Below are 12,357 nucleotides of genomic sequence, written 5' to 3' on the forward strand. Positions count from 1 at the left end.
AACGGGCAGTTTGCAGGTCCTTTTTGCTGTTGCCACACTTAGCGTTACCACAGTTTTCTCAAAAGCCGTCTGGATTTCAGGCTACACAAAAACCTTGCATCATGGAATGACGTAGCTCAGCACTGTTCCTCTAAAATCAAGGTAAACAGAGTGGGTCAGCCAGGCCTCTGATGTCACGAGTCAGACAGTCGCGCAGGCTCAGCCAGCCCACCCCGACAAAAGCCCCAGGCATGCAGCCCTGCAGCCAAGACTTCTTGGTCAGAGGCCTTATCTTCAGGGTCAGATAGGAAGAAATGAAATGAGAAGCTGGCTATGGAAATTTACTGAAAGAATGAGCAATTTAAATAGGGAACACGGTGACAGCACTTTGTTATGGCAGCCCAGGCAGACTAACAAAACTGATTACAATCATTCCGCACAGAAAAAACACCTGCCTTCACTGCATTACTCATGGGACAGCATTTTAAATCGGTAAATCAAGAATGTTTTCGGGGGGACCGGCCTATGGCTCACTCAGGAGAGTGTGGTGCTGATAACACCAAGGCCACGGGTTCGGATCCCATACAGGGATGGCCGGTTTGCTCACTAGGTGAGCGTGGTGCTGACAACACCAAGTCAAAGAGTTAAGATCCCCTTACCAGTCATCTTTTAAAAAATTAAATAAATAAAAAGAATGTTTTTTGTACTATTGTGAAATATATGTTTGATCTTCACCGCTTATTCCTGGCAGACAACTCCTAAAAATCCTTGGAATCTCCAAAGCGGTAAGTGTCTTTTGTATGCTGATGAGTTGGCTGGTGGCTGGCAGCCCTGAGGTGGCTTGCAAGGTGGCTTCCGGATGGGGACTGGTCACCAAAAGACCAAGGCAGGGTTAGAGGGTTGGGACTTTCAGCCCCACCCCCAACCTCTGGGGAGGGGAGAAGGGCTGAAGGTTAAGGGGATCACCCGTGGCCAGTGATTTAGTCAATCGTGCCCGTGCAATGAAGCCTCCCTAAAATCCCAAGAGAACTAGGCTCGGGGAGCCTCTGGATAGCTGAACAGCTGGAGGTTTCTGGAGCGTGGCACCCGGGGAGGGCATGAACTCCGTGCCCCACCCCCTTACCTGGCCCCGACCATCTCTTCATCTGTATCCTTTGTAATATCCTTTATAATAAACTGGTAAATGTAAGTGTTTCTGAGTTCCGTGAGCCGCTCTAGCAAATTAGTTAGTCAAACCTGAGGACTGGGTTTTGGGAACCCCAACTTGAAAGGAGATAGTGTCGGAGTTGAACTGAAGTACACCCAGCTGGCGTCTGCTATAGAATAGCTTGCTGATGGGGGAAAAACACCACATTTGGTGACAAAAGTCTTCTGTGACGATTGCTGCTGAGTAAGTACAGGAAAAGCACTCTGTTGACTCCTGTGTGGCTCTCGGTACTGTTACTGAGTACTGGAATAGAGAGCACACTCCCTGCTTGTCGGGTTTTATAACCAGAGACTTGTCCTGCAGCTGAAGTAGGCTTTAGAAATGACTGTGTCATCTTTCCAAGGCACCTGTGAGGAACCCGCAGCCCCGAGAAGTGGCATACCTTTGCTGGACTGATGACGCCGGTGATCATTTACTGCATGCTTATCCTAGCCTAACCCATTGGGTATCTAACGTCATTTTTATCATCCCAGCAGCCTGCTAAGGCAGCCTATATTCTGCATTTTACAGATGAGGAAACAGAGGCACAGAAATCATACATAGTTTGCTCAGGTGGGTGGTGGCTCTGGGATGCAGAAAGGTCTGACTTTGCTTGAGTTAGGGGCTTTATCTTTAATTTAATAAATGAATCCCATGAAGCCTGAGAACACTCAAATACCTGGAAAGGTTGGTTACCTCCCATTGGTTGGGTGAGGCCCATAAAGTGGCAGAAAAACATGGCAAATATCTCCAATATAAAAATAAGTCTCAGGGCTGCCTGGTGAGCGCAGTCAGCTAGAGTGCGGTGCTGAAACACCAAGGTCAGGGTTTGGATCCCTGTACAGACCAGCTGCCAAAAAAAAAAAGTATCAAAGGAATATAAAACCTATAAGAACAGGTCTCAAAGCAGTACATGAATGATTAAAAAAACATTTTGCCATGCCAATTTTATGGCTTTGTTTGGGCCCATATCATCAGATCAGGTAACACATAACATGAAAAAATAAGAGTTAAGTTTTAGACCAAGTGTTGAAATTTGCTGTAAAATGTGATTTGAGTGATGTTCTCAATAAATTGACTTTGAGAGGAAATTCATTTTTTCTTCATAGTCTAGATCCAGGGCATTAATGTTGAATTTCTTGAACTATTGGGCGCGTTTACCAAGAAATAAAACCAGATCAATTTTTCAAGCAGGCTTAGCAAACATCTCCATTCAACTGATGTCTGAGTATGTACCATGTGCAAGCCCGGCCTCTCTGTTAACCGAAAAATGGAGGTACCAGTTAAATAAATCTGGATGCGTGAAACACTTACTTTCCATCAAACGGGCTTGACAACTCCTTCCAGAAGCAGTGCCATCTCTGAGTAGGTGGGGGGCTTAGTGCTAAGTGTAAGGACATATTTGACATGACCTCGTAGTTTCCCAGCCACACCTAAACACTGCAGAACACTGCATCCACAGACAGGGCTCCCCTCAGGTGTCCTCCCCATGGTGCCACTTTGGGTGGCAGCTGGGGTGGGCACCCCACATAAACAGAAGGACTCCCAGCTGCAGCAGCGGCCATCTGTGAGCTTTGGTGTCTGCAGCTGGAAGGACCCCGCAGTAGATCCTCTGTCCCCTCATGTGCACCATGGGACATCCTGCATTCCAGGGCTCCGGGAGCACTGTGCGTGGCATGCGCCACCATGCAGAGGCTGTCTGTCCGTCTGTAGAGCCCACCCTGGGCACCCCTCGCAGAGTCTTGTGACTGGGAACTCTTTGCAAGGAGAGAAAAGACAAAACACTTGAAAACAATTTGGGAAGTGGCTGAGAAAAAGAGAGAAGATAAGGGTCCCCAAAGAGCGAGCTGAACTCCGGGTGTGACAGATTCTCAATAATATCACAATCTAGGGACCTTATTCTTTTATGGGGATTAAAAAAAGTACTTTATAAAGAGAAATGTTTCTAATTAAGGAGACTTTTTTCCTTTAAGAGGTTTTTTTGGTTTTCTTTTAAACTTCTCTGCTGTGCCTCTATTTAAGCAGCCCTTAACAAGACGATGGTCGTGCAGCAGGTGAAGTCCTCAGCAGCATTTCCTTACAGCTGATGTCTCCCGGGTCGCTGTACTGTGTCCTCAGCTCGAGGAGGGATGGCAGTGTCCTGCCCCTTGCTGCACTCGCCTATGGTTTTAGTCTCAGAGACCAAAGCATCTTATCAACATAAACTCGTAAGCCCTGAGGACAACTTGGGGTTAATGTGCATTTGACCTGAACGTAGGAGCATTGGGAAACCAGTAACATTGGCTCAATCAGGAGAAAGCATTTAAAAAATTTTCGGAGACCCTTTTAGGAAGCCTAAATCTCTTTTTTAACTATATCAAAAGAAACCGGAGCAATTCAGAATGCAAAACTTGGCGCATTGAGTTAATATTTGTGACCATCGTCCAGTGAACTCGGCCTTAACCCTACGGGAAGTTGAGGGGAGGTGTCCCCAGAGTCAGAAGGGGCACGGCCGCTGTGAGTCCCGCGCGTGGGCACCACCACCTGCCTGCACTTGCCCGTCCACTCGATGGCGCTCCCGTCAGTCACAGGCCCAGTGTGGTCGTCTCCTGCAGGGCGCCTGACCTTTACTGAGGTCTCATTCACACGCTGTACAACCCCCCCACTCAAAGTCCACGGCTCCGTGGCTTTTAACGTACTCACGGGGTTGTGCAAATATCACCACGGTCAATCTTCATGACCTCAGACGACCTTGGGATCTTAAACCTGTTTTTTCTAGCAAACTTGTTGGCTGTACCATATTTTTAATAATACTCTGTACGTTTCACTTAATATTTCTAAGTCATATCAGGGCCCCACTTGACTGATAAAATTCCCTCCTGTTAAATGCTACCTCGAGACTAAGGAAGGCGTCTTTGCTGGCACTTGCTTAGTCTGGGCTGCTGTGCGGCAGGGACCAGCGTTTACTTGCTGTCGGGCTCCAGCCCTGTGGGTGCCCCTGGATTCTCTACCTGGCCCCTCTGGGCCTGTTGGCCCCTGTATGCATGTGGACACATTGGTACCCACCAGGTTTGCTGGCAAGATGAAACGACATTAAGAATGTGCAGTGCGCAGTCCAGAAACCCAGTGATCTCCTTCGTGGCATCTCGGTCGTCGGGGCAAACTCTTCCCAAATGTGCACAGAGCGGCACGTGCGTGGCATGGGCAGATGGAGGGCCGGCGAGTGACAGGCCCTCAGGGATTTGGATGTCCTTCCAGCCGGGGTCCACAGCTGTCTAGCTCTCCTGCCCACCTGTTCTCCGAGTGCCACCCGAGTCAGGCACGCTGCTGGGCAGTGGGGCCCCGCTCTCCTTCCCACAGGCAGGTGCATTTCATAACATCCGACTTCAGTGTCCACGTGGCTGCGGGGAATGAACGCATGTCCTTCTGTTCCTCCTGGAACCAGGTGGGCACGGAGGCTGCTGCTACAGGAAAGGCGGGTGCAGGGTAGGGTCAGGATTCCTGTGACTTCCCCCAGACAAAAGGGCCTGTACCAGCCGAACTCGCCAGAGGCCTCCCGCCCCTGCAATGTCTTGAAAAGAATGCTGTCAAAGCTGAATGTTGTGAACAAGGTGTTACACGTGAATATTAATGAGTGAACCAAAATAGACCACATTGTTCAAGGTCAGAGTCACCTGAACTGGTTCACAAGCTTATTCTTTGATTTACAGCTGACCTGCGTCCCACCTATGACACTGTGGAAGGGCCCAGGCAATCCAGGGCCAGGCCTGCCCCAGGACTGCTGACCGTGGCCCATGCCACCACCGAGCTTGTCCCGACCCTGCCTCTCCACCCTGGGTGCTTCTCATCAGATGGGCTGCTGTGGCACTTTCCGGTTGGCATGTAATGGCCTCATTCATGGGCCCTGAAATTAACTAGTGGGTAGTGACCAACATTAAAAATTATATGCCACAGTCTGTCATACAGAAGTGGTTTTTATATCCTACCCTCTGTTAAGTCTGACATCATTAAAAACGTTTTCGAACATTTCTGAAATCAGGAGAGGACAGGGCTTACAAGTGGACGGCGTCTTAGGGCGGTGGGGGAACCTGTGACGTGCCAGTGGGTCATTAGTTCAGGAGGCGGGACTGCGCGCTGCCACTTGCATTGGCATGGTCAGCAAAGTGCTTGAGGACAATTTATGGAAGGGATGTGAAGCCCGTTGTCTGAAAGCCACCTGCTGAAGTCAGGAAGGTGCAGACACAGAACACACATGATGAGACCACCGCGGCGTGCCCCGTGAAGGGGCTCCAGCAGGCGTGTCTTTGAGGGCACAGAGCAGGAAAGCTTAGGAACTGGTGAGCGACTTAACAAGTGCAGGAAGTTGCAGTAGAAAGAGCTCAACTTAAACATAGTAATATAACTTCTAAGTGAAGAGAAAGCACCAGTCATCATTTGATTGACAATTTTTTAAAAAGGTGCATGAAATACTGGTGCATCTTTCAATCACGAGGCTTGCAGGTGCAGTCAAGCAGCCGCGTGTGTGCCAGGGCATGGGCGACACATATTCCTTGCTTGGGCTGAGGTCTACATGCCTGGGAGCACCTGCTCCAGGAACGTTTGTTCGAAAATGACAACGGCCAGCAGACAGCGCCCTTCCCCCCTCCACGCCACCCCGGTCCCTGCTCCCGCCACAGTGTTGTGTTGGCTGCACTCAGCCCCACTCTCCGCCCCTCCTCTCCTTAACTCTCGAGCACGTTTTCAATGTAATGAAGTAAAGCTTCTTCTGCTGCACGGTGCACAGCCCTTCACCATCCAGGTCAAGGGCAGAGCATCCCTGGCCCTCAGTGTCCCCTCCTGGGCAGGTGCCCGCCCCTTCTCAGCGGTCGTCTCTCTGCACCGAGTGTGTACCATGGGCTTTCCCTGGTTCGAACTCTATGCACGTGAAATCATCCTGCAGGAATTAATCTGTATCTTTTACTCTCGACAGTGTGATGTGCACTGGCTATGCCTTTCTGTGACTGTATTGTGTGACACCATGCCGTTGTCCAAGCTGGTTCCGATATTCCTTTAGGTGATGTACAGGTTTACCACTCACATTCAGCTCTTTGATTTACCTGGAACTTAGGTTTGTGTAATGAGGCAGGGGTCCGATTTCTTTTTTTCCCTTAAGGATAGCCAGTTATCTCAGCTGCCGTGGTACAAAGTCAGCTCTTTCTTCGCGGCTGTGACACGTCACCTGTCACGTGAGTGTATTTGTGGTTCTACCGCCTTTCCACTCTCCAGCCCATTTCGGACCACTTCCTCTGTTTCACCACCCAAACTGCTCGTGCTGGGACTGCCGGCTCCTCCCTGCCACACCTGATGGACACTCTGTCCTGTTTGTCGTGCCGGACTCTCGGCAGCACCGGGACAGCTGGTGGCGCCCACTCAGTGCTCCTCCTCCCCAGCTGCCTTCACGCCACGCTCTCCCCCTCGGTCATGGCACTTATCTGCAGGCTTCAGAGCCCAGCCACACACAGGCCAAGGACTCTTGTGGCAGCCACTGTGCTCGAGTCCAGTGTCCACTCTTTCCCCGTCACGCAGCAGTAAATGAAGTGTGGGGACTGACCTCGACTTAGGAGCAGCTGGCAGGACAACCCCGGTCAGGAACTGGCTCAGCGACTGGCAGGCACCTTGGGTGAGCGTCCACCACAGCACAGGCACACCACCTGTCCCCAGTGTTTAAATGAGATGCCAACACCTTTTTGTTTGAAACTAAATACATTTTAATAAAAAACAAAATACAAAATAACTCTTTTCAGAAAACAGAAATATTTAATCCTTTCTCCACGAATTAGAGCTTGCTTTCCCCTGGGAGCACGGGTAGACGGGTGTGCATCTCACAAAGCGCTCCTGGGGCCAGGACCACAGGCAGTAGGCGGGAGTGGACCTCGCGGGTGCAGGGGAACAGCATGCGGGGGCTCCGCCACGCGCAAGTCCCACATCTTTCCATCTGGTGACGTATCATTCCAGATTATCTTATATCATAATCTTTTCAGGGGAGAGAATTAATAACAGAAGTGCAGCCATAAAAAAGAATCTCTCTTTCCCAAAGTCATGGCAAGAGCCCAGAATGTTCTTCGTCAAACCCACCCAGCCACCCACCTCCAGAAACATGTCCACTGGAGTGATCAATCTACCACCCGAAATTTCCCTTTCTCCTGGTACACTGTGCTACCAAATTCTCTGAATTCCCTGAACCTCAAAATTCCAAGTATCACTGCCAGTGCCAGGAGTCAAACCTGAAATAAAAAAGCAGAGAAGGCCCTCTCTGCCAGTGCTAGGTTTCCTCTTCTCAATAATAATAATAATTATAATTACAATAACAATAATAAAAAATCCGGGTTCTCTATAATTCTGGAAAAGGGAAGACTTTCCCCAGGATCCTCCCCTCCCTTTTCCTGGCTCTCACCCCTGCAGCCCTCCACTAACAGGGATGTCCCTTCCACCAGGGCTGGCCACAGGGACACCCACCGTGCTGCCTCTGAGAGCGCCACACAACGGGCCCTCTGGCCAAGTGGGACAGAGACGGACGTGCTGGCACTCAGCCGCGGCGGGGTCTCTGAGAACTTGCCTTCGCCCTCCGGACCACCCCAGTTCTCGATCGCGTGTCCACTCGCCACCGCCAGCCCTGCCCTCTGCCCTCCCACACTGGGGGGCTGATGGAGGGGCCAGAAGAAAGGGGAAGGGGCTCTTTCACAGTCTGTGATTCCACCTCTGCTTGTCGGAAGACTGCAGGGGAGGCTTTCTACCACTGCCCCAGTCTGTTCCAACAGAGACAAAAAATTAATGTTCCTGATTTTCTTGGGTAATTCCAGTCACCAGAAGGAGGTTACAGGCCATGAACTGCACACTTAGGACATTGCTCATCTGCCCGGTGCACACGCCCACGAGCTCGCTGGAGGAGCCGTCGGCAGGTGCACTGCAGAGCGCGTTCCTGATGTCCCAGACACGCACCGAGTTGTCCATGGAGGCCGAGGCGACCAAGCCACTGTCTGGGCTGAAGGCCAGGCTGGTGATGTTATCTGTGTGGCCTCTTAGCTCTTTATACAGGGTCCCAGAGGCCAAGTCCCACAGCTTCAGCCGCTGGTCCTCGCCAGCAGATGCTAAGTACTTACCATTGGGAGAAAAGGCGAGGGACAGCACGGGGCCGCGGTGGCCCGTGAAGAGCCTCACCGAGTTCCCCTGCTGAGTGCTCCACAGCCGCACAGTCTTGTCGGTCGAGCCCGTGGCCAAGTAGTTTGAGTTCGGGTGGAACCTGACACAGTCCACATCTGCCAGGTGTCCTGCGTATATCCTCAGCGGGTACGTCCGATCAAATGACCACAGCCTGGCAGTGCGGTCGTGGGACCCGCTGGCGAAGTACAGGCTGTACGGGCTGATGTCCAGGTCCCACACCGGGTAGGTGTGTCCCTGGTACAGCACGGTGTTGGTGAAGCTGCCCAGGTCCCAGTACCGGATGGACATGTCTTCAGAACAGGAGAGCAACCCTGAGCTGTCCGCGAGGAACCGCGCACTGTACACGGGCCCGCAGTGTCCGCGTAGGATCTTCATCTCGGTGCCCGCGCCATCGACCTCATCGTCCTGAGAACATTGGGGTAGGAAACACACACACAGGGAACAAACGTTTAGTGGTGTGACAAGGAAACGCATCCAGGAAAAGACACAGAGAGTGGGAACTGCCTGGGAGACAGCATCTACCCAGTAAATGACAGTGGCCTGGCTCTTCCAGGTCACCCTGGAGAAAGCTCACGATGGCATAACTGAAGATAAAATCTCTTGCAACTTAAACATGGCTTTCCTTCAGCTCACCGTGCAGCTCGGACCGAATCAAACCAGAAAGCACAGAACTATAAAGCGATTCCTACATCGCAAGGACCATGTGCTGCGCCCCTGGGTGGCGGGTGACGGTTCAGAATCGGGTCAAAGGGCAGCCCACGGTAACTGTCGCTGTTAATGCTGATATCTGCCTTTTGAAAAGTCGTATTTTGGGGTTTACATTAAGTTCTAGATTCTTTCCCTCCACTGTCAGTATTAGGCGCTTTAGGAGCCATATTGCTCTTTCTATTCTGTTTTTAAAAACCCTGACCCGTTCATTGCTCCCACGAGGGTTAACACATGAAGGCAGACACGGTCTCATTTCAAGATTCATGCAGCTCTCCTGAAGGAGTTTAGCCAAAATAAAACCTGAACGTGTAAGAATAAATGATACACTAGGAAGGTGTAGTTGTCAGCAGGCCTGGAGCCCAGCCATAAACCGCCGGCGTCCCAAAGGAAATCAAAATGAAGTTTTCAAACAGTGACTTCCTGGAGGGTCTCAAACATCCCCGAAGCAACAAAACAAGGCGTGGATACAGAATTGCTTTAGACAAAGCCAAGTGACCCACGTGATCTGTGGAAATAACCTCCTGCGTGAGAGCACAGAAAAGCAGCCACGCTGATCGTGCCCGGGAAGGAAGCCTCTTCCACAGCCCTCCCTCGCAGGCACGCTGTCTGTCTTCAAACCCACTTTCCCTTTATCCCCCCACAGACAAGCCCCTCAAGACCACCACTGTCTCTACCCTGAAATTCACAAATTAGATGGCTTTGAACTAAACACCAGAAGAAAGGAGTGACGCGAGGGGTCCTGAACACATCGGCTGTCCTGGCACACCGGGGGCCTCAGGAAAAGGGCACCTTAATTAGATGGCTTTGAACTAAACACCAGAAGAAAGGAGTGACACGAGGGGTCCTGAACACATCGGCTGTCCTGGCACACCGGGGGCCTCAGGAAAAGGGCACCTTTTTTTCTACCTGCCGCCTATTAAGTTAAAAATAAGATGCATGCCTCCGGTGTGTACATATTTGAGAAGAAGCTGAGAGAAACACCAGCGCCCAGGCGTACTCAAAGCGCCTGTTCCAGACACTCGAGGCTAAAAGCACTTCAGCATCTGGGAGCTCACGGTTCTGCCGAGTGCTCCAAGCGCACGCGTAGTTTTCCTTTCCAAAGAGGTTACAACAACACTTTAGAATTCCAGGAATGACTCAGGGCTCCACACCAGAAAGTTTACGTAAGGAATGTGGGACCAAAAAGGACCCTGGATGAATCACACAAAGATCTTCTGGAGGTTAACTGTGAGTTAAAGGGCTCGTCACTGTCTCTGAGAGGTCATGGAAGTGGGTCTTCACCCCTTGGGGGGACCCAGGCCTCGTGCTTGCAGACGGGGAGGAGGCAGCACCAGGAGCCACATTTGTGCTCCCCAGAGGTCCCAAGGACGGTCCCGGGCCTGTGGAAAAGCTCCCGGTTGACTCTGCAGACCCAGAAATGGAGAAAGCAGGATGCGCTGCGGCCATCACCGCCGGCTCTGTCCCAGGACCACGGCTTACAATAACCCAGCCACGCTTTCCCGTGAGACTCCACCTGGCCCACGAGGGCCTCGGCGGTGAGCACACGGCTTTCCCTCCCACTAACAGGACATGCCAGGAGTCCCCGCAGCTCTTACCAAACACCGCACAGCAAACAGGCATGCACCCCAAACATGGAACCATAATTATGTGCCCTATAAAACATGCACAAAACAGAAATCTGAAGATGCAGACAGTGCGCGCAGATGCTCTGGGGCTGTCTGCTGTGCCCGTGCTGGAGTTCACAGGCCCTGCTCTGCCTCGGAGCCCTGAGCCTCTCACACTCGTGTGGCTGGCTGCTCTGGTCTGCCCTCAATCAGGGGGACATTTTGGGGTCTGGAATTCAGCCTTGGATGGTTCTCCAACTAGCTATCAATGGAACTGAAAGAAATCAAATTTGGCTGGGCTTGTGTGAGAGGTGACAGCAGCCCAAGCTAGACAGAAAAGGTGGCTGCTGGCCAGTGCAAACTGCCATGCTTTGCAGGTGTAAAACACACATCAGCCTCTAACACCCAGGACAAAGAGACAGGTGCACGCAACTGGCTTTGGCAGTATTTTCCCTACGGCTACACGTTGAAATGATAATACTGTGTCCATGTGGGATTGAACAAAATACATTACTGAAACTAATTTTTCAATTTTTCAATCTTTTTTAATGTGGCTACTAGGAAAGTTTAAGTTACATATATGGCTCACATATATTCCCATCGGACGGCATTGATCTAGCTGACAGTTTTATATAGAAACCACAGAATTAAATTTTGTTGACAACACTGACTTCTCTACTTTTCAAACTTAAAAATGGCCAGGTTGGGGAAGTCACAACCTTAAATGAGCTGAATGCAGGTGCTTTACTGCTGGGTGGGGGGCAGGGAGCTGGTGCTGATGGGGGTGGTCCTGCGTGCACGGCTAAAGAGGACGGCGTCTTGATGGGTATCTGCTTCCCACTAGGACAACAGCTGGAAGCCACCTCGACCTGCGTCTCCTGTGGAACAGAGGACGGAGGGTGAAGTTCCCAGTCTCCACTTTAGGAGATGAGTCTGCCGTGCCAATCGACTCATTCCAAAGGCTAGTCCAGATCATCTTCAAGTAGCACATAAGGAAAGCTTCAGGACAGCGCTGTAAAGCCAGTTTTATGTGGCATAACTGATAGAGAAAATTTTAAGCTCACATAGGAGCTTTCGGTCATCTTCTATGTTGTTTTTTTAAAGATATAATTCAGATCCTATAAAATTGACTCTTTTAAAGTGTGCAATTAAACGGTTTTGAGTACAGAGTAGTGCAACGGTCACTGCTACCTAACACAGAACATTTTCGTCATCTCACAGAGAAACTCCGTACCCAACAGCAGTCTTTCCCCTGTGCCCGGCCCCTGGCGACCACCGATCTCTTTTCTGTCTCCGCAGACTTACCTATCCGGGATATTTCCTACAAATGGAATCGTACAACGTGAGCTTTCCTGTGGGCATCCTTCACTTAGCAAACAGTTTTCACTGACACCACAGCACACATCAGCGCCCTGTCCCTTCTCACAGCTGAGTAATACTCCACCCTGGGCACACAGCACAGCCAGTCTATCCAGTCATTTGCTAATGGACGTTTGGGCTCTTCCCACGTTTTGGCTATTTTGAATAATGCTGCTGTGAACATTCACGTACAAGTTCTTGTGTGGACGTGTGCTTTCAATTCTCTTGAGTATATAACTAGAAATGGAATTGTTGGGTCTGGACACTGTTTTAAATACTTATGTTAATTTATGCAAAAGTTATTGCTTCGGGCTGGCCCGGTGGCACACTGCTACAGTGCGC

General features: G+C 50.7%; 1 protein-coding gene across 3 annotated transcripts in view; it reads right to left on the minus strand.

Annotated features, from left to right (window-relative positions):
- Positions 1-6,868: 6,868 nt before the first annotated feature.
- The window catches only part of TAF5L (TAF5-like RNA polymerase II, p300/CBP-associated factor (PCAF)-associated factor, 65kDa), a 29,910-nt gene continuing 24,421 nt past the window's right edge, over positions 6,869-12,357 (minus strand). For all 3 annotated transcript variants that reach the window (XM_008584784.1, XM_008584782.1, XM_008584783.1), the window contains one exon: positions 6,869-8,749. In XM_008584784.1, coding sequence (XP_008583006.1) covers positions 7,952-8,749 — 798 coding nt within the window. In that variant the 3' untranslated portion in view covers positions 6,869-7,951. The remainder of the gene's footprint in view (positions 8,750-12,357) is intronic.

This window comes from Galeopterus variegatus, unplaced genomic scaffold (genome assembly GCF_000696425.1).
Source record: "Galeopterus variegatus unplaced genomic scaffold, G_variegatus-3.0.2 Scaffold3374, whole genome shotgun sequence".
In the NCBI taxonomy this organism is placed as follows: Eukaryota; Metazoa; Chordata; class Mammalia; order Dermoptera; family Cynocephalidae; genus Galeopterus; species Galeopterus variegatus.